The sequence below is a fragment of the Sturnira hondurensis genome, unplaced genomic scaffold (assembly GCF_014824575.4).
Source record: "Sturnira hondurensis isolate 20B ecotype Veracruz unplaced genomic scaffold, ASM1482457v3 Scaffold0016663, whole genome shotgun sequence".
Taxonomy (NCBI): domain Eukaryota; kingdom Metazoa; phylum Chordata; class Mammalia; order Chiroptera; family Phyllostomidae; genus Sturnira; species Sturnira hondurensis.
This window is the reverse complement of record NW_028089294.1, coordinates 988698-1016211: the sequence shown is the minus strand read 5'-3', so window position 1 is coordinate 1016211 and position 27514 is coordinate 988698. Positions and strand designations below refer to the sequence as shown.

The window sequence follows — 27514 nt, the reverse complement described above, 5'->3', positions numbered from 1 at the left end:
CAAAATAAAATTATGATAAAATTATACATTTTAAAACTCCTTTATCCCAAAATGTATTAATATCTTCCTTGCAGATACTGTTGAAGAAGTGTGAAAAAGGCACATGGCTAACATGTTTTCAGTTATCAAAAACATAAAATTTTAGAGCTAGAAGGAATATTGGAGGGGCATCTGGCTCAAACTCTTTGTTGTGCCCCTTGAGTAAAACTGGGACCCCACAGCCTTAGTCACTAATATCACAAAACTTCACCCAACTCTAATGAGACCTACAATAGAAAGAACTTCGATGTCCGTGGTATATTCTGTCATGGGTTTTTTATGAGACTGTGGTGTCTGTCCTAGGATTAAAGTGATATTAACTCAATGTAGTTTCATGTTAGTACAGATAGCACTACATTTTCGCTGCTACAAATCTATGATTCAAAACATGGGTAACACTGGTTTTGAAAATGTTCATAGTTTTTCCAGTTTTTAACTATACTTTTAGCCATTTTACCTTTTTTTTTTTAATTTTTAGATTTTTTATTTATTTATCTTTAGAGGGGAAGGAGAGAGGGAGAGAAACATCAATGTATGGTTGCCTTTTGTGAGTCCCCTGCTGGGAGTTGGCCTGCAGGGAAACAACCTGCAACCCAGGCATGTGCCCTGACGGGGAATCGAACCGTGATCCTCTGGTTCGCAGGCTCGTGCTCAATCCACTGAGCTACGCCAGCCAGGGCCCATTTTACCTTTTAACTCTTTAGTTAGTATCAAGATTTAAATAACTATATTTTATCTTAGAGGTTTTGCATATAAAGAGTCTAGCAGACATACAGATATACATAAGATATACACACACACCCATTAAGGATGAAATTTTTTATTTGGCTGCAAGGTAAAACTGTTACGTCAGGTATGTACTTCACAGAGGGAGCTGATAACCATGGAACACCAGATGAGACCAGCTGTACAGACTGGCTTAAGGTTGAGACTAGTTTGTTTGTACCTCATTTTGTCATTGGTTTTTTTAGGGGTTTTAGCAATACCTTAACATAGGCCTTTTCATAGCTATCCTAGAGGGTAACTTAATTGTTAGGGTTAGTAAAGTGGTACCATTTCTGCCTTTACATTATAAAAACATTTTTGTCAGTATTCTACCTCCTGATGGCATTGCCGGGCTGTTCTTTTTTTGGCACTGAAGTCTTTAAAATACTGATTAGTGGGTTTCTGTGAGTAAAAAGAAAATCTTAAGATTTATTTATTTTATGTTAATATTTTTAATTCATTATAGTGATGAATTAAAATTCATTATAGTGATTTTTAATTTAACAAGTGATGTGTTTTCACAGAGTACAGGTTGAAGCAAAAGTAGGCTTACAGTTGTGAGTATTCAAAACAGTTTATTCTTGTATTAGTATTTATTAATTGTTGCATTATTTTCTATATGAACAACTGTAAAACCTAGTTTTGCCCCCCATTAACTCCACTTTTGTAAAGAAAACATTCCTGTCGTAAAAATGATGCACAGTGCTCTTCTTCTAATCAGATATTTTTATATTCCTTTTCCTCTAAGTTCTTGATAGTAAGTGATTAAATGAGTAAGTTTTCTTATATATATTTATTCTAATCTGAACAATAAGTACAAAATTACATTTTACTCTTTGAAGATCAAAAAAGTTCAAATGAGTGATACTGTAGTTCATTAGAAGGTATTATCTGAAAGATCTGTAAGTGGGCTTTTTTATTCAGTCCTTCCAAGAAAAGTAATCAGATTGCTCAATTTTCTTTAAAAAGTGGGTTTTTGTATTGTGAGATTAAAGTACATGTATGAATTTTAAGTCAGTCATACTTCTTTTACCATGTAATATTAAATTCAATGGTTTTAGGCTCACAGAACCAAATAAGGAAATTTTTCATCTTTGTAGAGATTATTATGATTTCCTTCTTACCAGGGAATATTATACTGCTCTTGATGTGGGACACGTAAATAGTACTTTTATTTTAAAAATTATTGTGCAGAATTGGTTGCTATTACTGCCATGTGTATTTGAGAAGATAGGAAAAACAAAATAGCTCTTAAGTGAAAACTTTTGTCAGTTGACAGTCCTGTTGTTCCTAGAATCTTTAGGCAAATGACTATGACTCCGTGTATTAATTTGGTTGTTTTTCATTTTTCCAGATGGGGGCATGTTTTTCAAAGGTTTTTAACGGGTGTCCCTTGAAAATTCACTGTGCAACATCATGGATAAACCCAGATACCAGAGGTAGTGTTGTATGTTTTTATCTGTTAGCTTTCTAGTTGTTTTTATAACTGAGACCATAAAAGATTTGATTTTATTCCTATTCTGAATCTTCCTGAAAAAAGTTTTTGTTATAATTTAAAATTTTTTTAAATAAATGTTTCTCAATATTAATAACAATGTTTGAGGGGCACATGACATTAAAATTTCACCATGTAATTACCATATTAGTATAGTGAAACCATGTGCTCTCTGCCACCCTAATTTCTACCAGAAGTTTTGCTTTTCTGCAGCACAATCATTCACTGTCTGTGTTTCAGACACAGCCATTGCTGAACTATTACTGTAACTATTAAGAATTTAAGACCTGGTGACCACTTTAAAGGGTCTCTCACCTTAGAAGGGGTCATAAAAGAATAGTTGTAATTAGGCACTAACAACTGTAAATATCTGACCAACATAGAAAAACACCTAGTTATTCTTTCTAAACTTTAAAAAATCCAAGTACAGGAACTTTTATTTCATAGGAAGCGAGAATGACTCTCCGGGAGGGTCACATCTGTTCAGTGGTCGAGCTGCTGTGTGAAGCCAGTTCTGTTGTCTGACCACAAGCCTGTGCCTGTAATCTGCCGGTACCACTCTGACCGCTGGGCAGTGCAGGATGCCTGTGGCGTTCTAAGTTCTCAGCATACTTCAGTTTAGTCTGGAGTTCTTGACCTGTTGTTTCATATTGTAAAAACATATCAAACAGGACCATGACCAAACTTTTAGTATCTTTCAGAACAGCGGTCCCCAACCCTTTTGGCACCAGAGACAGAGCTCAGGCGGTAATGTGTAGTGCAAGGGGAATCTTTGCTCACTGGCCTGCTGCTCACCTCCTTCTGTGCCACCCGATTCCTGACAGGCCAGGTACCACTACCAGTCCGCAGGCTGGGGGGCAGGGACCCCTGTTCTGAAGATACCGAGTACTGTAGTATGGATCCAAGTTTTAATTAACTTTTTTAATAGACACTAATCAGGTGTTCTTTATTTCTTTGAGGGTTTTTTTTTTATGTTAGTGCTTATAATAATAGCCCATGTGCAGAATTTTTGAGTCTATATCAGCTTTTCCTGAATTACATTCTGTATGTCAATTCCACATGACCCTTTCTTAAAGGAATTTTAGAAAGAGATCTGAGATTCTCTGCCAGTCCTCAGCACCCTCTGACAAGTGAGAAAAGTCTTAGCATGCCACTGTCCCAGACATTTTTTACATAAAAGTTTTCTTCACTGTTTTGAGGGTAATATTTGCATATAACTTAGTTCATTACATTAGAGTGTTTAAGCACTTACTTGCATTAAAATAAAAAGTATGTACTGCTTATAAATCATAGTAATTTAATGTTAATACATATTTACTTAATTTTAGATTATATAAATTCTTTTTTAAAGTTTTATGTATATCAAAATTATTGAGTTATTGTCATTTCAGATCAGTACTTGATATTTGGTGCTGAAGAAGGAATTTACACCTTGAATCTAAATGAACTTCATGAAACGTCAATGGAACAGGTGTGTTATTTTGTATTTTTTTTTGCTTTTAATTTTTAAGTTATTATACAACACATAGACACTAGACAAGAAATAATTTTAATTTTATGCTATCCTGCCTATTTTATTAATAAAACCTTCATAGAGCATGTTCTATTTACAAGATACGGAAGACACATTCCCCCTACTAGTCCTTACCCTTTAGGAGCTCATGATCTAATAGAGGAAAGAGACACATAAACCAGTAACTTCACCACTCAGAGTTCGATGTAGTACAGGGTATAGACCCCAGAGGCAGAAAGAAGTCTCTAGCACCTCCTGGGCGGAGATGGGAAGGAGAGACATTTGAAGTGGGCCGTGAATGATTGTTACAAGAGAGACAGAAAGAAGGTAAATAAGAAGGCATGTGTGAATGGGTGATTTGACTAGAGAATAGAGGGAGCGTAGAATAGTATCAATAAATGGAACTGGTGGGTAGGCAGGTGCCAAATCCCAGAGCTTTCTATATCATGCTAAAGATTATATCTGTGTTTTAGACATACCTATTTCCAGTTTCGTGAGACATGAGACTAGAGCTTGTGGTTAAAGGGTGAAGACATGTTGTCAGGGCAGAAGTGGAAAGGACAGAAAAGGGAAATGGGGCATGGGACTGTACGGGGACATTTCTAATTGTCACAGTGATTGGCTGAAGCTTTTGGCATTTGGTACCCAGAGGTCAGAACACTGAACAATCTGCATAAATGCTAACAATGATGATGATATTAATAGTTAATACCTATATACAATTTACATGTGCCAGGCACAGTTTTAAATGCTTTACATATATTATTTAATCTTCACAACTCCTCTCAGAAATAGATAGCAGTATTATTCTCATTTCAAATGAGCAATCTGAGGCACAGAACGAACTAGTAGCTTTTTAAAGATCCCACAGCTATTAAGTGGCCGACTTGGGATATGAACCTGAGCAAGCTGGCTGCAGAGTCCACGTCCTTAACTGTTTGAACACTGACCCTCCTCCCACTTGTATTGCTCCTTTAGAGAAACACTGGGTCTAGAGAGAGATGAGAGCAAGAGTGGCCAAATTGAATGGCCAGTTCAACAGGGAGCTTCAAGGAGCTGGAAACTTAAGGTTTCCAACCTGAGTGACTGGGTGAACAACAGGACTTTGGGCTAGGTGTAGTATGCAGGAGAAGGTGATTTCTTGAAGAGATTGCCTGTAGGGTGTTCAAGTAATTCCCCATTATCAATAGAAATTGATTACAAATAAAATGGAGAGGATAAACCATAAGTAAAGATCATTTCTTTATTAACCAAACATTTCCATCTTCTCCCATGACAACATTTTTTTAGTCAGATTTTCTAACGAGATCCTAAACTGTATAATATATCATAAATCTTTTCATTGGAGAGTTATACAGTGAAGTGGCTGAAAAATACTTAAGAACTAAGGGGAGAGAAAAGCATCTGGTTATTTATAATAATTAGTAAATAACTAATTCAAAGGTGGCAATAATTTTCTTGGATATAAGAATATATTTAAAAGCCATATTACTTAATAACAATATTAATTATAAAGAACAAAATCAACTTCATGCATGGGTGATAAGCATTAATTAACCTAATTTAAGGAGCTTACACGAAGGTAGTCTTAAACTCCAGTGAGCCCCAGTCTGCAACAAGTCTCCTTAGGTGCTTCAGCATTTGAAATTACACTGTTAGAGTAATGTTTTTGTAGCTAAACATTCCCTTCAAAATGAACCACTTTTCTTCCCAGAGGAAGCCTATAGAGAATGAGTGTGTGTGAGCCCTGAATTTTTTCATCTTACTGTGAAATTGATTATTAGGTTGGTTTTCTCTGTACTTCAGGGGAAAGAAACTGGGTGGCATGAGTCTGCTAGATAGGCGAAGATGCTGAAAGGTGAGAAAATGAAACAAAACAGGGTGTTCATTTTACATTTTTTATCTGCTGTAAGAGCTAACATTTATTGTGTGCTCACTGTACACCAGACGGTATTCTAAGTACCTTACAAGGAGTTTCTCGTTGAGTCACTAATGATGAGTATCTTGTTTTACAAACAAGAACACTGACACACAGATTAAGTAAATTACCCAAGGTCACAGAGTCACCAAGAAAGCAGATCTCTGAATCTGGGCAAACTGTAGAACCTATTCTATTTATCTCCTATATACTTTTATTAAACTGATTATTTCACCCACAGCCTAATTTGCTAAAGGAAGTGGATATTACAAAGCTAGAAAAGCTTCGGAGCTTTATTAAATGTGACTAATAATGAGAATTTAAACTGAAATCCAACACTTAATAAAACTTTGCATAAATACTTTTCATTGTTCCCGTGTTGATAATGTGGAAGGAATTTGTGTCTTTTCCTGGTAGCTGCATTAAATAAACTAACAATCTATAGACATAGCACCCTGTATATGCCCAATCTCATCTCAATAAACTAAATCACTTACACTACAATATATAATCCCGTAATAAACCGTAGATTTGGTTTAGAGAAGTGTTTCTAGTTTGTTTCTCCTCTTTTATTATTACCTTTTCTCTTTTAATTTCTTGAAGCCATCATCTTGTGCTTTAATGTAGTGATGTCCTTAGAGGCCTTGAAATGTTTCATTTATTTCTTAATTCTCTCCATTCCCCACCCTCATCCCATTCTATTTTGGAGTAACCTAATAGGAAATTCTCAAGTACACCCAGCAGCCAAGCTTGTTAAATCAAAATGCTTTAGTGATTTTCATCACTGGTGTTCGAACTGCACAGTGCATTGGAATGATCGCCCCTGAAGGGCTGATTCAAATAGATTGTTGGGCTCACCTTCAGAACTGCTATTCAGTAAGTCTGGAGTGAGGTTTCTGTATTTGCACAGGCAAGGTTTATGATGCTGGTGCAAGGACCACTTTGAGACCCACTGATATTCCTGATAAACTATCTGGAAAGAGCAGGGTTTTTTTTCTTCAAAGTATATGGACTATGGGGTCTTTTGGCCCTAAATACTAATCACTTTCAAGCTTCCAGAGGTGTCTCTTAGTTCTTATGTACTAGATTTCAGTAGTGGATTCCATATATGTATATATCCTTTATGATTTATAATGTCATCATATTCTCTCTCAGCCATTTTTTCTCTATGCCTGGTATTTTCATATCCTGTGTTCTAATGTGCCATGATCCTTTTTTTATTTCTTCTACTCCAGAAGCCACATGTGTTCATATGAATAGATAAGAACATTTAGGGGAGAAGTACAGAAGAGAGGCTCAACTGTCTAACCCCAGAACAAAAATAAAGGAATAGACGCTGTTTGAGAATGTTGTGTCCTATGTAGTTTGGGATTACATAGTCCTTATCATAAACGAGACTCTAGCTAATCATATCTTGTTAAGACTTGCATTGCTAATTTACTTTTGTCCTCCCATATACATGTGTATGTGTCTATCTCATCTTGTTTTAAATGCCTTATAAAATGAACTTTTATTTAAAATAAGATTATTTTTTAAAAAACTAGTCTCTTGATATGACAGGTTTGGTTAATATATACATAGTAATTGCATTGTTGCTACCTATTATCCTTTGTAAACATTGTACTTTTTTTTTTATCAGCTATTCCCCAGAAGGTGTACATGGTTGTACGTAATGAACAATTGCTTGCTTTCAATATCTGGTAAGTCTTTTAGTACTTGCATACCTTATAGTTGTTCCTATTGGTGTGATTAGCTTTTATGTTATATTTGTTTTTCTCTGCAGGTAAAGCTTCTCAGCTCTATTCCCATAATTTACCAGGGCTTTTTGATTATGCAAGACAAATGCAGAAGTTACCTGTTGCTATTCCAGCACACAAGCTCCCTGACAGGATATTGCCGAGGTAACTGTGCATTTACATAGTGTGTTAAGTCATTCTAAAAGTAGTTATACTGCAGAATTTGAAAAAGCATTCAGTTTGCGTCAGTAGAAATTGTGTGTAATGAAAAGGTAGTGAGAAGTAAATATAGGAACTTCTGGCCAAGGTGAAGGCGTAAGTAGATACATTTTGCCTCCTTAGGCAAACAAAAGAAGGACAGCAACAAATTTTAAACAAAAAATAACCACAACTTCCAGAAAATCAAACTGTATGGAAATCTGACAACCAAAGACTTAAAGAGCAAACATTCATGTAGACTGGTAGGAGGGGCAGAGATGGACAGCTAGGGCAGAGAGGATGCCTGGCAAGGTGGCGGCTGGAGGACCAGAGAGTCCCACATCTCCATGAGAATAAACCAGAAGGAACAACTGGGGAGTGAGACAGGTTGCGCAACCCAGGGTTCCAACATAGGAAAAGAAAACCTCAGTACCTCTGACTATAAAAATCTGTGGAGGTTGCAGTGGCGGGAGAAACTCACAGAAGAGTTCATTGGGGGAGACCCACAGGGTCCTAGAGCACACAAACCCACCCACCCACAAACCAGCACCAGAAGGGCCCAATTTGATTGGGGGTGGTGGAGGAAGTGACTGAAAGCCACAGAGCCAAGCAAGCAGCTTTTGTTCCCACTCGGCCCCCTCCCCCACATACAGTGCCACCAAGCAGCTAGGTGGTGGGTTGCCTGCCCTGGTGAACACCTAAGTCTTCGCCCCTCACTACATAACAGGGCACCGTGACAAAAGAAAATGGCCCAAATGAAAGAACAGATCAAAGCTCCAGATAAAATATAATTAAGCAATGAAGAAATAGCCAATCTATCAGATGCAGAGTTCAAAACACTGGTAATCAGGATGCTCACAGAAATGATTGAGTATGGTTGTAAAACAGAGGAAGAAATGAAGGCTATGCAAAGTGAAATAAAGGAAAATATACAGGGAACCAACAGTGAAAGGAAGAAACTGGGATTCAAATTAATAGCTTGGACCAGAAGGAAGAAATAAACATTCAACCCGAACAGAACGAAGAAACAAGAATTCAAAAAAATGAGGAGAGGCTTAGGAACCTCCAGGACAACTTTAAACATTCCAACATCCAAATCTTAGGGGTGCCAGAAGGAGAAGAGGAAGAACAAGAAATTAAAAATTGATCTGAAAAAATAATGGAGAACTTCCCGTCTGGCAAAGGAAATACACTTCCAGGAAGTCCAGGAGGATCAGGGAGTCCCAAAGAAATTGGACCCAAGGAAGCACACACCAAGATACATCATAATTACATTACCTAAGATTAAAGATACAGAGAGAATCTTCAAAGCAGCAAGAGAAGAGGAGACTGTAACCTACAAAGGAGTTCCCATATGACTCTCAGCTGATTTCTCAAAAGAAATCTTGCAGGCAAGAAGGGGCTGGAAAGAAGTATTCGAAGTCAAAAAAGGCAAAGACCTGCAACCTAGATTACTCTATCCAGCAAAGCTATCATTTAGAATGGACGTGCAGATAAAGGGCAGATTAAGAATAATATGAGAAATGGAGAAACCGAAGAACTTATATGTATGACCCATGGACATGAACTGGGGTGAGGGGGGAGTGAATGCTGGTGGGAGGGGGCATGCAGGGAGGAGGTGATTAAAGGGGAGAAAAAAAGGGACAACTATAATAGCAAAATTGATAAAATACACTTTTTGAAAAAGAAGCAAACCCTGGCTGGTGTAGCTCAGTGGATTGAGCATAGACTGCGGACTAAAAGGTAACCAGTTCAATTCCCAGCCAAGGCACATGCCTGGGCAGGCCAGGTTCCCAGTAGGGAGCTTTTGAGAGGCAGCCACACAGTGATGTTTCTCTCCCTCGCCCTTTCCCTCTCTAAAAATAAATAAAATATTTTTAAAAAATGAATTTTTCTGAAGGTAGAGTTTCTAAACTTAGAAATCAAAATGATTTATTAAATAAAGGTTTTTACATTAGATCGTTACTTAGAAATTGAGGGCTTTACTTTTCTACTTTCAAGAATTTTTAATTATACTCTCTTCTAGTTATTATTATATTGGAACTCATTTATTGACTGAAAGCTTTAAGAGTCTGGTATAAAATGTTTTTGATAAAAGCTTTATAATATAGCCATTCTTTCATTTAAATATTAGTTGTAAAGCAACTAATATAGGACTTGAGCTTTTAAGTTTCATGAAAAGCTATTGTTCTCAATTGCTGAGTTTACAGGATAACCAAGATTTTCCTTTTTGTACACAAAAACTTTTAAAATTAACATTTAGGGTGAAAATATTTAAAAATATACTGCATGCTTTTATGTCTTAAAGTGGATTACATTTAGTTTAATTGGGTCTTTTTATGACTCAGAGTTGGCAGTTGTGAGCTCAGTATACTTGTACTGTAACCCGTCGTTGGAGGTCGGGGTATTAGGCCTCAAAAGGAGCTCCAAGAATGGGGTCAGGGAGTTTCTTACGCAGTTTTTCTGCTCCACTTTTTCTCCCAGCTGCCACTTTTGTGCTGTTATTTTTCGCCTACTTACAGCACATCTCCATCCAACTTTCTAAATTAATAATCCTAAATTCTTGTGGGCATGGACCACCAAGCTTTAAAAGTATATACATAAGGTACAAGTTAAGAACCCGCAAGGAATGTAAGGCAACTAAATTTCAATGCATCCACATTTTGATACCGTTTAGTTAGACTAGAGACCTTGTGTTCAGTTCTTCAAAGTGTTCTGGTATATAGTGAGACAAAATTGAATAAGGTATTAGCTTTTCTTTTAAGGAATGTCTGTACAGTAAGATTTTACCTAGGGAGTATTTTACCTCTAAGCTATTATTTCAGGTTATTTTATTATAGTCAGCTTCTAGTGTTCACAGCACCCACCAAAATGTTCTTCTCACTTTCTTCAATTTCATTATGTAGAAATCAGTCACTGTAAAATTTACACGTAATTCTTTTTAGAGAGAGAGTAAGGGAGGGAGAGAGAGAAACATCAATGTGTGGTTGCCTCTTTAGCACCCCCCACTGGGGGCCTGGCCTGCAACCCAGGCATGTGCCCAGACTGGGGATTGAACCGGCAGCAACCCTTTGGTTCGAAGGCCAGCACTTAATCCACTGAGCCACACCAGCCAGGGCTGGAAACCTTTTTTGCATGAATTTCATATATGTATTAGTACCATTTTTTTCTGACATATAGTGAGCACAAGCTAAACTTCTGAATGAGCATCTTGTGATGTCTCGTGGTTCCCATTATAAATATAGGTACTTACTGTTCCATATTATATAAGCTCTTTAGTAAAGCAAAGGCCTTGGAGTCCTGTTAGACTTGAATTTAAATCCTGCACCATTCACTTACTAGGTCTTGGGTCTTGGAAAAATTATAAAACCTCTCCAATAGAGTCATTTGTAAAATGGAACTAGTATACCCATCTTGCAGAGTTGTTTTGAAAATGACAAATTATATATGTAGAGTACTTACCATGGTTTGCGGCGCCTAGTAGGCTCTTAATAAATAGGCCAGTGGTCATCATTATTAAGCATGGTAAATTGAACTGTGTCTATGGTGTACTCTAAAATATCCTATATTAAATACATTAACTAAATGTTAGTTAACTGAGAATTCTAGTCAGGTGCTGGTGAAATAAATTTTATTGTCTTTTTATAAATTTATGGCTAAAAGTTTATAGGTCTCTGTAGAAAATGCTAAATTTTTATAACACTTCAGTAGACTGCCCACATGTCAATTTTGAAGGTTTTCATTATTGTTAACTGGAAACTATACTTAATGGTTGGTGTTTTTCCCTTGTACGTGTCAATTATTTACTCCTTCTGGGTTTTGCATGAGTCAGTAAATTAACTCCTTAGTTAGCCTTTGGAGCCAGGGAACAAGTTCACAGGTGTGGACTAGAAACATTAGAGTTGTTGCCAATGGAAATCTATGAGGAGCTTGGTTCAGATTTTTAAACACTCTGCAAAGGACTTTGGTTCAGCAGTTTGTTTGAGCATGTGGGAGAATTTTTGTATGCTTTAAGCTGTATGAAACGGTAACATATATGAAAGGGGCATGTTTATAATTTATCAATCATAAATTAGATTAGTTGGCAAATGTATTGTCCCAACATAAAGTCACTCAAGGAGAACAGTCAGTACTTTAACTAGAAATTCGAAATCTGGATATTTTAGATTGCCATTGTAGTCATTCAGTGCCTCAGTATCTCACTAATTTCTGTATCATTGTGCAGGTAGCATAGCATTAAAAAAATTCTACAGAGACGATTGCGGTTCGATTCCCAGTCAGGGCACATGCCTGGGTTGCAGGCCAGTTCCCGGCAGGGGATGCACAAGAAGCAACCATACATTGATGTTTCTCTTCCTCTCTCCTTCCCTCCCCCTCTAAAGATAAATAAATAAAAATATTTAAAATTTTTTTAAAAAAACAAGTAAAAAAAATTCTACAGAGAAGTACTTAGCAGTTGTAACAGTTTTTAACAGCTTACCTTGTAAACTCAGAATACCTTTTAGTTAGACTGATCAAGAATCATAAAGAGAAGTGGATTTTTTTAAAGCTGAATCCCTGTAAAGACTGCAGACAGACAATACTAGATTAGAGGGGTTTTTTTCTCCTAAATTGCTAACTTTATAACCTTGAGAAAAAGTCTAAATCTGAGCCTTAGATTTCCATGCTCTGACATACTTCGTGGTATTATCAAAGAAACTAATGATACAGAACATGTGACAGCCAGGGCCTATAGCAAGGACTCAGTTAATGTCAGCAATAATTAGAGGTTTTTATAGACATCAGCATGTAAAACATGCTAATATTAAAATTACAATCCCTCCGTGTTATATGCATGGTTGTCATTCAGGTGCCGCCAGCACAGTAACAAGAACATCCACCAAAAAGACTGTTCTGAGCTCGTGTGGAAGGTTACTGAGTATCAGATTCGTGCTCTGCAGCTTTGTTACCAGCAAAGCACAGCTCTATTTGAAAAATAATGCAGAGCCATAACAGCTAATCTGTGATGCATTGATACATTTAAGAGAAGTTTAAATATGTGCACAGACATGAAAGAGTATAATTTGAGGACAGCTTGGTACACTAGCAGTCTTGTTATACAATTGACTCTGTGATTTTTTTAATTGTACTTTAAAAATATAATTTTAGATGGATTTTTACATACTAAATTTGAATTTTTGCAAATCTAAAGTATCTTTGCAGAAAATCTACATCCCACTTTTTCTGAGAAATAAAAATATCTAAATAAAATGTTCTCATAAATTGCGTTAGTGGTAAGACAAGTTTTTACATAGCTTAAAATTTATTGTGTTTGCTGAAAATATCTTTTCTCAGTTTGTGGCTTATCTTTTCACTTTTTCAATGACCTTTTTTTGTAAAATGAAGTTATTAATATATTCAACAAATTCATTCACCAAATTGAATGCCATCTGTAGCTTGAGGTACAGCTGTGGAAAAAATACCAGTTAAAGTTTATCAGTATTTTTCTGTACGGTTTTTCCCTTTTGCATTTTTTAAAGATAGTTTTGTTTTTTACATTTAAATCCTTAAACCACTTGGAATGGATTGTGGGGGTTGAGAAAGGGCTCCAGTTTACTCTTATGTTTAATAAATGACCTGTTATGTCAGCACCAATTTTTAACAACTCCTCATTTCTCCACTGATCCATAATAGTTCCATTATCATATACTCACTTCATCTACGTGTATTATATATTTATTTTCATTTACGTTTAGGAAATTTGCTGTATCAGCAAAGATCCCTGAAACCAAGTGGTGTCAGAAGTGTTGTGTTGGTAAGTAAACCATCCAACAGCGTGTGGCTCTCCTGCTTTGCAAAGTGGATAGGAAAGTGCTAGGAAGCTTATTTTTAAATCTCATGTAAAACAGTTCTACTCCAGGGCATTCTTCCAGTAACATGCCCCACTCCCCAAGTAACAAATGTCTTGACCACTCCGTCTCCATGTAAACTAAACCTAAAATAGTACCTTTCACATAACAGTTGTTTTGCAAGTAATTTATTGACTGGATAAATGGGGAAAGTAGGATGAGTTTTTATTACAGCACTTCATTACACTCTTTTTTTCAAGGGACCTGTTACTATTCACCACTGTGCTTTGTAATGGCTTATGAGACTGCATATAGTCAATCAGCATGTGTTTTAATGTCTTTAATATGTGACACTTTAGGCTGTGAAGGTTAGAGTTTCCCTGCTCACATATCTCTAGCCTAAATTCCTCTCTGACACCATAACAAATAGCTGTTTTATTTGCATATAGCAAAAAACAAAAAATAGTTTTCTTCCCTTAAAAAACTGAAACAATTAAATATTATTATTTGTAAATCTGTATTGTGATATGTGATTTGTGTCATCATGTTGTCACAGCAAAGCATTATTGCCTCTGAACTTTACTTCCAGAAAGACACTGAATCACTTGTCCTCAAATATGCTATAGCCTATCGATTTGGCAACTTCTCCCCAAATCCACTTGGACCCTCTTTCAAGATCTTGCTGCCCCCAGGCCCCATAACAACTAGCAATTTTATTTGTGGAAGCAAACAGAAATCTTGCAAGTGATGAGGGAGTTTCATGCTGTTGCCTGAAACAGTGTTTCTTTTGCACCCTGCAGTCTAATTAAGAAATTGAACTGGCAGCCAGCTTTTGTTTGTTTGTTTGTTTGTTTGTGGAGCATGCAACTGTTATGGTAAGGACTTTGTATTATAAGAGAATCTACTGTACTTTTTTGCCTTGACAGTGAGGAATCCTTACACAGGCCATAAATACCTATGTGGGGCACTTCAGACCAGCATTGTTCTCTTGGAGTGGGTTGAACCAATGCAGAAATTCATGTTAATTAAGGTAAGCATGAAAGTCAACCTAAGTCATTCTTAGTATAAAAGCTGAATTAAGCCCATTTTTCTGTATTTCATACACAGTTTTTTTTTTTCAATTAAATCTCTAGTTAATTATTTAATGGTTTTGGATTACGTGTTAGGATAATGAAAATCTGCCCAATTGTAAGAAACTAACTCAGTCTGGAAAAAGTTTTGAAAGAGACTAGAGAAGTAGTTCGAGGATATGGCATTAGGAGCTAGAAATAGCGTCTGTAAATACACGTAATCCGATGTCAGGAATAGGTGCTAAGAGAGCAGTGAAATGCTTGAGTGCGTCTCTGCTTGACCTGCTCCGTCACAGCAGGGAAACTGCGTACAGGCTGGTGTCTGGCCTGTGAGGAGAGGGGTAATGGTCATGAGAGAGAGATTATCCATCCTGGTGTGTGCCTGCATATTAGTTTGCCTAGGCTTTTCCTTGGAGGGTTTTTTGTGCCCAAGCTTCTCTAGAATCTTTCATTAATGAATATTCTTTAAAATATTTAACATTACTCAGCTATAACTTAAATTTTGAGGAAAAACTGTGTAGTACAGGCTCAGTCATACCAAGGAAATTCCAAATGAATTTTTTAAAGCTGTTTTCTTTGCTACTTTATCTAGGTTAAGTAGGGTTGTTAAGCATTTCACTTTGACCTCACTAGTTAGGGCCATGCTTCCTGATGTCAGCCACCTGAAACAGAAAACACGGATAGGTAGTTTTGAAGCTTCCTATGTCCTCAAAGTCTTTTATTTCTTTTGTTTTTATTACTTGACACTCTTTCAAATGTCCCCATGTTCCCCCCTTTGCCCACCTCCTTCCAGCCCCTGCCCTTCCTTTCCCTCTGGCCATCACCACACTGTTGTCTGTGTCTGGGGGTTAAACGTGTACGTTCTTCGGCGAATCCCTTCCCCTTCTTTCATCCAGACCTCGCTCCCCTCCCTCCTCTGACAGCTGTTCCATGTACGAATGCCTCTGTTTCTGTTTTGGTCATTCGATTCCACATATAAATGAGATCATATGGTATTTGTCTTTCTCTGCCTGGCTCGTTTCACTCAGCATAATAATCTCCAGGTGCATCCCTACGATCCTGAGATGTTAGAATTACAGCCCAATTGTATTTTCAGGTCTCCCTCCAGGCTTCTCACTCTTTGCACTTGGCTTAAATTCCCTGAGCCATTGGTCTTTACCTGTCCCTTCGATTTTAACCCAACTCTCCATTCTCTCTCTCTTCTGCTTTAAGACTGTTTGTTTTGTTTCTGTATTTGCCATTATTTTGATAAGTGTTTCTGATATTTTTGTACTATAACTCTTATCAGATGTGTTCAAACACTCTTATGCTTTCTATATTCTGTCTTCCTATTAATAACATTTCTGATGGTTTTTGCTTCAGTGGACATTTTCATCATAAATAAAAGTTACAAATTAAAGACACCCCCAACATACATTTTATACTTACTACAAACGAGGCACAGTTGTATTTAACTAGAGAGACAAAAATGGGTAAGATATAATCACTGTCCTCAAGAACCATCACCAATAGCAGCTGTATTTACACAGGAGCCCTTTTCTATCAATGACTTACACACGTTGCTTAGTTACGACTGGAAGCTAAGGTAAAAGTATTCAGAATCTGTTGGTTTTCTTATTTGCTGACAAAAAAAATGAAGTAGAAGCATTGTTTTCTTTCTGCTTTACTGCTCTTACCACATTTCAAAGCAAATTACTTAAAATGTTTTACCTTATTAAAAATGTGACAGATTTTATCCAAAGCAAATCCTGAGGTAATGAGAAAGGTCCTAGAGAGAGTCTGGGGAATGTGGATGGTACGTCTGTCCCTGTGCCAGGGTGGAGGCCCTCCTGTGGTCACAGGGCAGGGAGGGCATGGGGACACTGGGGCCGCATAGAGCTTTGTAATCCCCCCGTGAGGACCACGTCATGTCTTCTAACACTTCAGGGCCTGCAGTTGTGGGAGTCCCTTTTTACCTGTTTATTTCTCTAGAATTTATTCTTTAGCATTTACGAGTTGCCAGATTAAAAAATAAGTTGAATTCAGTTGCTTTGTTAAATACTATCAATAGCCCTATTGGAAATATAATGAAAAGACAGCCCGCTTTTAAGAGCAACAAAAATATAAAATACATTAAGTGTGGACTTAATAAAATATGTGTAAGACCAGTATCTTTCAAAAAACTTTTTTGTTGTCAAGAACATTGCTGGTACACCTTGGAACTCCCCATGACACCCCTATGAGTTGGCTCCCTTATTTCCCATTTTTATTACATAAGCATGTACCCCTAAATATTAGAATTAATTTTACCCGATTTTCTAAACAGTATGTAACAGTATGTAAGTGGAATCATAAAATATATATTTATTTGTGTCTGGCTTTTGTGTACCATTATAGTTGTGTGGTTAGATATAGCTATAATCTGACCATTTTCATTGCTCTATAATTCTTCATTGTGTGAGTATACCGTAATCTTACCCATTCTGCTACAGACAGACATTTGGGTTACTTTCAGCTGTGTGGTATTCCTAGCGGTACTGCTGTGGCGTTTTTGCATGTCTCCTCTGCATGTGTGTGCTTGTGTTCTCTGGAACATGTAACCAGGAGTGTCACTGCAGGGGCTCAGGGCGGACACAACATTAATAAATAATGTAACTGATCAAGGTGGTCAGTTCCAGGTTACACTCCCACCGTCTGCTCTGTTTGCTCCTCTGAGTAGCGCTCATTACTGCTCTATTTTAAAGTTTAGTGATTCTGGTGGGTATGTATAGTCTCTCATAGTTTTTTTCCCTGCTTGCTAATGGAGTATTTTCCAGATTTTAAAAATAAGAACCTATTGAGTCTCTTTATAGCAACATACAAATAATTTTAAAGTTGTGTAAAATTAGAATGGCTGCATTGTGACTAGGTAATTTATTAAATATATAATCACTTGAAACATGAGGCTCACGTTCTCTTATTTCTGCTTTTTTCTGTCCACACTTGTACGAGGAGTCCCTTGCTAACTGGCATTTCGCTTCTCCTACCCGTGTCGTTCAGTTGGCAAGGGGCAGAGGAGCGCTACGGAGGCAGCCCGGACTGGGGGCGAGACTCTGAGGGCTGGCGGACCCTGGGCTGGCCACTCGGTTCTGGGTCTCAGTTGTTAACTCTGAAAAAGGGGGGTTGGACAAGTGATTCGTAAGCCCTTCCAGCCCTGATACTCTACAATTGAGTAATTTTTAACTTAAAATATTTACAGTGCCAAAACTAAAATCTTTATGAAGAGACTTTATAATTTGGATTTTTCTACATACCCCAAGTTTCTGTGACAAGAAGCAATATTTATGGTAGAGAATGTTACATATTTCATAAATTAAAAAATTTTAGTACTGTTATTGTGAGATTGTTTGGCTTTTGTTTTCCTTGTTTAAAGTATTTTTCTTTCTTTGTCTAGCACATAGATTTTCCTATACCATGTCCACTTAGAATGTTTGAAATGCTGGTCGTTCCTGAGCAGGAGTACCCGTTAGTTTGTGTCGGTGTCAGCAGGGGCCGGGACTTCAACCAGGTGGTTCGGTTTGAAACAGTCAATCCAAACTCTACCTCTTCATGGTTTACAGAATCAGGTCTGTGGTTTTTATTGAACTGTCAGGCCAACCCATATACTGGACTTAAAAATAATACATTTATTATATCTTTTATTAGGCAAAATAAATGTGTGTGTGTATATAATCTTTTTCAATAATGCTTAAAAATCCAATCTTCAATAACTTATTAAACTAGAAAAAGGAAGACGACTTGCTTTAAGACGATCATTTGTTTGACACTTTTAGGTGGTTCTTAACCTTGAAGATGCATCAGGATAAACGGGGGGCTTGTTGAAACACATTGCCAAGCCCTGGTGGGGTGGCTCAGTTAGCTGAAGCATTGTCCTATACTCCAGAAGGTTGTGGGTTCGATTCCGGGTCAGGGCACATATCTAGGCTGCAGGTTCAATCCCCTGTCGGGGCACATGCAGGAGGCAACTGATCAGTGTTTCTCACGTGGATGTTTCTCTCTCTCTCTCTCTGTCCCGCCCCCCTCCCCCCACTACCTTTCTAAAATCAGTAAACATACCTTCCAGTGACGGTTTAGAAAAACATACACCTTGCTGGACTCCGTACCCAGAGATTTTCATTTAATAGCTCTGGAGTAGAGCCTGAGAATTTTCATTTTTATAAGTTCCCAGGTGATGCCAGTGATGTTAATATAAGGACTATAGTTTGAGAACCACACATGCACAAACCTCAGACTAATAGAAAAGCTGACTTAAATAAAAGGAAAATTTTATTAAGTATAGTTTATTTTTTACTCTACACTTATAGGGGATACACCGGTGCTATCCAGAACTTTAATTAATTTTTTTAATGATTTGTAATTAGGATACAAATTATCAGTAAGGCACTACTTGTGAAGTATTTTAGGGTTCTTGAAAATAATGCTTTAACATAATTTCCTTAAAAGTTGATTTACATTGCCCAGTTGTATAGTAGATCTTTCTTCATAGCTAGTATCTTAGAAAATAGTTCTAATGGATGAGCTTTTTGAAGAAATTTGCTTATAGTTTGAAACCTTCAATTGTGTTGTTACAATCAGTACACCATGGCAAAACTTGAGTTTTATAGTAAACAAATCTGATTAAACTTACACTTAAAAAAAAACATGACCCTAAAGGTCCTCTTATCTGTATTTTACAGGCACTGTGATTGTTATGAAGCTTTTGCTTTTTCCCCCCTTTAATAATGACATAGTACCATGTTTTACTGAAAATAGACGATGGCCATTTTAGAAGGCAATTTTTAAAGGCCTGGCAAAGGCCCTTTGTCACAGTCTTTGGCTATTTAGGGAAATGTTAAGGAACTTATATATCAAAGCATTGATTAGTTTAGGAGTTTGATGGAAGCCTGGAAGAGTGTTCATAAGAAGAAAAAAATTAAGAGATTGGGGTTTTTGGGCACTGAAGAAAAATGATTACTTACATTCACAAAATCCTGGAGACCATTAGACGACTTTCTGAAGCCAGGTTGTGGACAAGCTTTCCTTTCAGACACACTGCTGTCCTGAACGAGGCGGCCTCGGCTCCTCCCAGACCTGTGGACTGTGTTCTCCCTTAAACACCCATCCTCCCTGGCTAATCTCTTTCTTCCTGTTCCACAGGGAGGGGTGGTTGGTTGATTAATATTGTATTATTGACCAGTATTTTTAAGATGTTTTAGAGATTGGAATCTCTCTGGTGATTCCAATATTTGAAAACTAATTGTTACAAGCAATTGATAAAACCTCATTTTTCTGGGTTTTCTATCTAGTAATGCTAGCCTGGCTTCTTAAACTGAGGAGGGCTGTATAAAGTTCAGATTCTTAATTTTCACCAAATGTGTAAGCTGCAGATGTGGTTGGCCTGATTTGCAGGAGGCCTATTCCGTATGCTTTCAACCCTGGTTAGTTTCCGAAGTACTGGGTCTTCATACATGTGAAAGTTGAAATACAGCAGCCCTTCAGTGTCTGAGGATTCTAAATATTGGAAGCAGAGGAAAAACAAGGTCTATTTTAGATCAGACCCGCTCTCCAAGAAATCCAAGACCAGAAAGAATGACCTGTAGTGCAGCAGTATCAGTTCTGATGTTCGCACAAAGCTTGGGGTGTTCTGCTTTTCACTTGATGGGGAATCAGATCATTGGAACATTTAGTTTGTAAGAACTTTGCAAAATCATTATAAAAATAAAAATATATGCCTCTTTGCGTTTTGGTAGTACTTCATTATTTTTAAAATACTTAAGGTTTTTAATATTTTAGTTTTTTAAATTCATTTGTACTCAGAGTAATTTGTTCAATTCACTGATGCATTCAGTAAATACTTATTGCATGTGCTAGGCACTGCCATATAATGATAGCTTGGCCTCCTGAGCTTAAAATAAAAAATTAGTTATAACAATAATATAGATTAGATTCCTAATTTTACATATGAATAAAAATAATTACATTACAAAAAGTAGTAACTATAGTTATTAGTTTAGCTCTTGCATCAGAGTTTGAGCACAAACAGCCTGGCTCAGCCACTACATATCTGTAGCTAAAAATACAAATGCATTTCAAATTCAGTGATGTTCAGAATTCCTTTTTTTGTAATGTCCTATGTTCTAATAATTACTCTTTTCTGTAAGTTCATTGAGTTTGTTTGTGTTACAGATACACCACAGACGAGTGTTACTCATGTCACCCAACTGGAGAGAGATACCATTCTTGTCTGCTTGGACTGTAAGTTTTTATTTACATACATCTTACTTTAATAAGAGTTCTCTTATCATAGTTTCTGAGTGACTTTTTTTCTCTCTAGGTTGTATAAAAATAGTAAATCTCCAAGGAAGATTAAAATCTAGCAGAAAATTATCATCAGAACTCACTTTTGATTTCCAGATCGAATCAATAGGCAAGTCAAAGTTTTATATTTCTTGTTTGATTGCATTATTAACCACTTAAAGTAATTTATCTGATAATTTTCCAAAATTATAAAAATATATTACTAAAGATTCATTTTTTAAATATAGGATATAATGGACATGAGGTCAATATCAGTCTTCACTTTTACACATTGTCTAAAATGATTTAATAACTGTGATACAATCCAAATAATGTTATCTTTACAGATTTTTTACTTTCAAAAAATACTTTCCATAACATAGTTATGAAGTTCCATTTCCTCTGAATTTCTATAGCTTTCCTCCAAGCACTTTAAAATTTAGTGCTCAGAGTACTCTTGTATTTTTGGCTTTTGTCTGGTGATCAGAGAGTTTTAAATAGTATATGGAGTTACCATCCTACCATTCTTACATTTTGTTTGACAAGTGTTTCCTGAAAGGGAATTTCTTACAAAATTAGTGCTCTAAAGTCATTACATTCAGGAAAACTAAGGTGAAATGATCATATAGGAGATAGTGCTAGGGAAAACGAACGCAGTGCTTACTGACCACGGTATTTGCTTGTCGGTGTGTTGGCAGGAGGTAGGCCCACGTACAGATACTTCGTCTGCCTCTTTCTGGTCCTGTTTTTACTCCTCCGACTAGAACCTCTCTCCCAGAAAGCACATGCTGGTGATAATAAGAAATCAGTTTGGGGGGATATCTGCTCAAGATGGTAAAATGTAATCCATACTTAAAAACACATAGCCAGGATTCAAAACAGGATATTTTTTAATCAAATTTCGATAACAAGTATTTTTAGTAAAAATTTTTGGCAAAAAGATGAATGAATAAGTTCTACATAATACTTTGTTTATTTCAAAGGTAAAGATGCCATGTAAATATGGAGTGGTTGATATCGGTTATTAGTTGAAATATACAAAACAGAGAGAGGGATGAAATGACGCTTATCAGTTGAATTTTTGTACTATTGACAGTAACTAAGCTGTTCTTGCCTGCTAGTTTGCCTACAGGACAGTGTGCTAGCTTTTTGGAAACATGGAATGCAAGGTAGAAGTTTTAGATCTAATGAGGTAAGTCATCTTTAAAATTGCACCCATTAAATGGTCATGAAACAATATTAAACAGTTTTATTTAACTTTAAGAAATTTCTAATTACCGTATTTTTTGGACTATAAGATGCCCCCCTTCTTCCCCAATTTGGGAGGAATAATGGTTGTTAATGCTGCTGTTGAGTTCTGTTTACATTTACACTGGTGAAATATTATGTTATTTATGTCATTAAATATTTTACTACATTTTTTGCTTCAAATTTTATTTTCCTATTTTCATCCTCTAAAACCTAGGTGTGTCTTATGGTCCAAAAATACGGTAGTACAAGGAATGCTTGATTTGCTAACTTTATTATGATTTACAGCGTTAGTCTAGTGATAAAATGAACAGCACATACTCTATAGCCCCCTCTTTCCCCATTCACACGGACAGTTTTAGTGCCTACCGTAATGTGCTTCCAGGTGGTTCCCCTGATGTTCGCAACAAGAACTTCTTAGTACTGCTAAAGCTGAGCCGACTGCTCTCGGCTTTCCCATCATCACCTGGGACGAGAGTGCGGATGCTGGCTCTCTCCTTGAGGCACCTTTCTACTTTGTCCTTCAGTTTTTTTAATATTTCAGAAATAATGGCCTTTGCTATAAGCAGAGGTTTCTACAGTTCTGTTGAAGCCTCCTTGCCTCCAATTTCTGTTACCTTATTCACTTGACCGTAAAAATCTTATTCACTTATAAGGTTCTTTGCTTCTTTCCCCTTTTTATTTTTCAGTACTTTATTTATTTTTAGAGCAAGGGGAAGGGAAGGAGAAAGAGAGGGAGAGAAAGATCCATATGTGAGAGAAACATCAGTTGCCCATCCCACACCCCCAGCTGGGGACGCAGTCAGCAGCGCAAGCATGTGCCCTGACCAGAAATCGAACCAGTGACCTTTCGGATCACAGGCCAGCCCTCAGTCCAGGGAGCCACACAAGCCAGAGCGCCCCTTATTTTAACCTTATTACCTTTTATTAACGTTGAGTTGTATAGTCTGAGTCCTTCCTAGCTTAACTGAACTCCAAGAATAATTGAACTCCAAGCCATGAGACACATTTGATGTCGTTCAGCATTTACAGCAGAGAGTGCTGGGGTTATAAACGTGGATAAGACGTCATCCTTAGCCCCTGGAATGTTGTAGACAAGTCGCATCATCAAAGATTCTTCCAGTGCCCCCAAGCCTCAAACAAGGAAGTAGCCCATTTGTGTCCTGCATTGCCATTCATTACACTCGCTCAGAGCACATCTTCTAACAAAGTAAACAATGTAGCCTGGTGATCGTGAACGTGGGTCCTAGAGTCATGACACCCAGGCTCACATCTCAACTTGCCACATTAGTAATTGTGTGGTCTTGGTATATATCAGTTAACTTCCCGTAAGTTAAAGTGCCTATATTTTTTCATCTGTGAATTGAGGATAACAAAATAGTACTGACTTTGTAGGTTTGTTAAGATTAAATGGAAAGTATATACCTGAAACTAATATAAAATAACAGTGAATGTCAACTATGGTTGAATTTTTTATTTAAAAAATAAGATTAAATGAAAGGAAGCATATAATGTACTTGGCATACTGCCTGGCCTATGTAAGTAGTCAAGAGAGGTTGCTGCTAATATGTATCTAGAAGTAATTCCCACAAGGTCACTTCTCAGGAAGATACTTAAAAATTACCTGAGGGAATCAGGCAGGGAGGTAAGAAGAGTCAACAGCTAATAAACACCAGGAAGAGAAAGAAAGGCTTCGGCGGGCAGGATACAGAGAGTGGTTTTAAAAAGAAGAAAAGAGCTTGTCCCCAAACATCACCCAGAGGCTTTTTTCAGATCACACCGGTAGCCGTACAGTCCCTAGTAGGCAAACCCAAAGCACCTTGAGATCCGCATGATCAGCCACTGTTACTGAAGTGACTGTGTTATATTCCATATCCTTCAGGTGTGCTGGGATGCAAAGAAGGTTAAGAATCACTGGTGTTTTCATAATAACTAATTGTAGCCGTGCTGATGGAATAAATTTTATTTCAAAATCAAATTGTTTCTTCAGACTACCAAATTTGGGGGACAATTTTAAATTGTTTCCATTCGGTAACCAATAAATAGTGAATTTCTCTTTCTCCTTTAGACTTATTCTTAACTCCCCAGCTGGTGACAGTGAGGATGTATTCCATGAGAAATGTTACTTCAGGAGACTGGGGGAGGGGTGGGGAGGAGCATCACCTGTGGAGCGCTGACGTAGCTAGGCATTTTACCCACAATGCTTCGTAAGAACATCACGAGAGACTGCTGCGGGCAGATGTTTTCTTTCCAGCTCTGCAGAAGGCAGAACTGTTTGCAGCAAACTGCATGCCTTGTGCATTGTCACAGCTCGCTGTGTGTAGCCTTTCGAGTAGAAGGACCAGATCCAAGTGGCTTGCTGTTAACATAACTGACAGAAGGTTTCTGATAAATAAAACAGACTATTCCCTTGATTTTTATAATTTAACAAGTAAATGATTTTCCTACTCTCATATTTTATGATTAATTGAAAGTTAGTCACATTGTTTCTAAACTAACAAATTGATGCACCGATATAGTGAGGCAACAAATTCACAGTCGTGCAGGTATGTATTTCCATTATAGGAATTATGTCTTTTCCATAGTTCTATAAATTAAATGCCCATATAAAATTGTGTCTTTTTCAGAAATTAAATTTATATTTTAATTGAACAGGTAACACAAGAAATTTCAGATAGCACAAGAATTTTCAGACTGCTTGGATCTGACAGGTATGAAAGGGGCTGTATTAAATACGCAGTAGTAAACGGTGTTTTATCAATCCAATGGGAAACTAGTTTCTTCTGCGAGAGGGTTGAAATTTTTACAGTAATATATTCAACATTATATTTTTCACGCAGTTAAAATTCACAAGGTTTTAAAGCCTTTGAGAATGTTCCTGATCTTCCAAGAAACAGAAATGTATAGATCTGTCAGTAATAGTTTTGTATTAAACACACTATCTAGACAGTTTCCAGCATGAGAAAGAAGAAACACCATTTGGCAACAAGCAGAAACTTTTTATTTCAGTGCCAAATAAGATTTGGGGATTCTGTTCTAATTTACTTTCTCTTTTTGAACTACAAATAGTTTTTATAAATTTTAGTGAATTAGTAATTTCCTCCAATTTATCCTAAGAGAGGTGGGGGGTGGATGATAGCAAAACTGACTTCCCCGAGCTAAACCTGGCTCTTTAATCTCAGGGACTCACAAGCGAGTTCTGTCCACAGATCAAATAAGCAGCATTTATAGAGGCATATAATGAAGAAGCAGTGGAAAATGGAAGCAAACATGAGTTTTCAAGAATAATGTTATTTTGTTATCTGTTTGTTTATTACTTTTAGGGTCGTGGTTTTGGAAAGTAGGCCAACTGATAACCCTACAGCACACAGCAATTTGTACATCCTGGCGGGTCATGAAAACAGTTACTGAGGAGCTGTGCGCTTTGGCGGCCAACTCAGAATGAACGGATACCACCGCGCCGTGGACGGAGGCTCGGAGCTGTGCAGAGCTGCGGTCACCTGCCTCCACTTGTAGTTTATTGTGGCATGAGGCGCCACGGGGGAATTTTTGTTTTAAGTGGTATGGGTTATTTAGCATATTGAACCACACAAGTGCTTAATTCATTTGAAGTTATGTAATCTTTGTACATATAGGCAGTATTTTTCTGTGAAACTTCATATTGCTGAAGACATACACTAAGAATTTATGTAGATAATGTACTTTTACGGGATGTACAAGTAAGTGTCTTATCTGTAAATGTTGTAAATGTTGATGAAAATGCAAATGGGGTTAATATTTTAAGAATTCTTTCGTATTCTTTTGGGTGTGACTATTACAAAACGGGATGCTGGCAATGAAACAGGACATTGAACACTATTGTATTTTTATTATATGTAATTTAGCAATATGGATATAAATCTTGTAACTTTAAAATTATAATGGAGGCTGTAATCATTTTATAATCTTGTTTTTAATTTTAATGCAAGTACACTGGTTTATATTTGCACAACGTATTGATATGTGGTGTATTGAGTCACAAGAGTGAGCTGTGACACTGTCAACATGCATTTGGCTCCACGGCATCTTTTTAAATGTATTTGGATTGTTTTCTATGTGAAACAAACAGATTAACCACTTGTTGTAGTAACTGGTCTTTTTATACTTAAAGCAGAATCCTGTAAGATTGCTTGTCTGTGCTTAAAAACAATACCTTTGGAAAAATTTCAAGTCACAGAATAGCGGTACCATAGTGTGACACTCCACTTGTGTCTGAATTACAGTGTGCACAAAGAATAAATTAGCATTATTAAAGAGTCCACACTAAACATTTCATATAATCACATTGAAGAACTATAACATTCCATAGAGTGAAATGATTCGAATTTCTAGTGGAATTCTTAGTTTTGTTGGCCTTATTTTATGATGATTTTCGTATTTTTTTTATTTAGAGTATTAACATATGGCCAAAATAATTTAGTTACTACCTCATATAAACAATATAATGGTTACTATACATCACAGGAACTTAGTTCTGGTTAAAATCATTTTTGATTGCTTTTTTCCAATAGAATATGTACATACCAAGTTTTAGCAAAATGCACACTTTTGGCTGTTTTTCGGTATATGGTCTTTATATTTTAATGTGAGTATATACACTAAGAACAAACTAAATTGTGATTTATGGTCTTCATTTGTTTTCATTGGTAATATTTTTAAATATGTTCCTGATTGTACATAGTGTAAAATAAACACTTTTTTTAACATGCTGTTGTATAGTAGCTTGTTACCTGGCTTAATCTATATATAGCAAAACTAAAATACATTGAGAAAAAAATTATAATTATATTCTGCATTAAATCCTTCAGTATTTATTCTGGTTCCTCAGATTATCTTTTTTAATCCAAATTTCATAAGTAATATGAAATATCATAAGTAATATTTTGATACAAGAGGAGAAGGAAGTCTATTTGTAGAATCTTAAGCTTCCTGATTAGGAAAATCAATGAAACATTCATAGTCTTTTAGTTAGAATAGGTGTTGTTAAATGATACTCCTCAGCCCACTCATACTCGCTGCCTGTTTTTGTAAGTAAAGCTTTTATTAGAACATACCAGGTATACATGTATGTGTTGTCTGTGGCTGTTTTGGCACTACATTGGCAGAGCTGAGTGGTCCCCCCCGCAAAAAAAAACCTGACCCACAGAGCCTAAAGTGTTCAGCATCTGACCCTTTACAGAAAAAGTTAGCTGACTACTGGGTTAGGAAGGACGGGAGTACCTGTGTCGAGGAATACCTGTGTTGGGGAGTACCTGTAGATGAGAAAAGGGGAAGATAGGTGGGGAGAACTGGTTTGGAGGTCAGGAAGCACCATTTCTACTCTTGCTAACGCCACTGCCTGTTGTGACCTTGGATAATTTACTTGACTCTA

The 27514-nt window shown here is 36.8% G+C and overlaps 1 protein-coding gene across 5 annotated transcripts in view; it reads left to right on the top strand.

Annotated features, from left to right (window-relative positions):
• The window catches only part of MAP4K3 (mitogen-activated protein kinase kinase kinase kinase 3), a 126395-nt gene extending 99440 nt beyond the window's left edge, over window positions 1-26955 (top strand). For all 5 annotated transcript variants that reach the window (XM_037066915.1, XM_037066912.1, XM_037066910.1 and 2 more), the window contains 12 exons: window positions 2159-2243; window positions 3691-3770; window positions 7370-7430; window positions 7514-7631; window positions 13400-13458; window positions 14419-14522; window positions 17975-18146; window positions 20746-20814; window positions 20894-20986; window positions 21978-22048; window positions 24760-24815; window positions 25428-26955. In XM_037066915.1, the coding sequence (XP_036922810.1) occupies window positions 2159-2243; window positions 3691-3770; window positions 7370-7430; window positions 7514-7631; window positions 13400-13458; window positions 14419-14522; window positions 17975-18146; window positions 20746-20814; window positions 20894-20986; window positions 21978-22048; window positions 24760-24815; window positions 25428-25515 (1056 nt within the window). In that variant the 3' untranslated portion in view covers window positions 25516-26955. The remainder of the gene's footprint in view (window positions 1-2158; window positions 2244-3690; window positions 3771-7369; window positions 7431-7513; window positions 7632-13399; window positions 13459-14418; window positions 14523-17974; window positions 18147-20745; window positions 20815-20893; window positions 20987-21977; window positions 22049-24759; window positions 24816-25427) is intronic.
• Window positions 26956-27514: the final 559 nt, after the last annotated feature.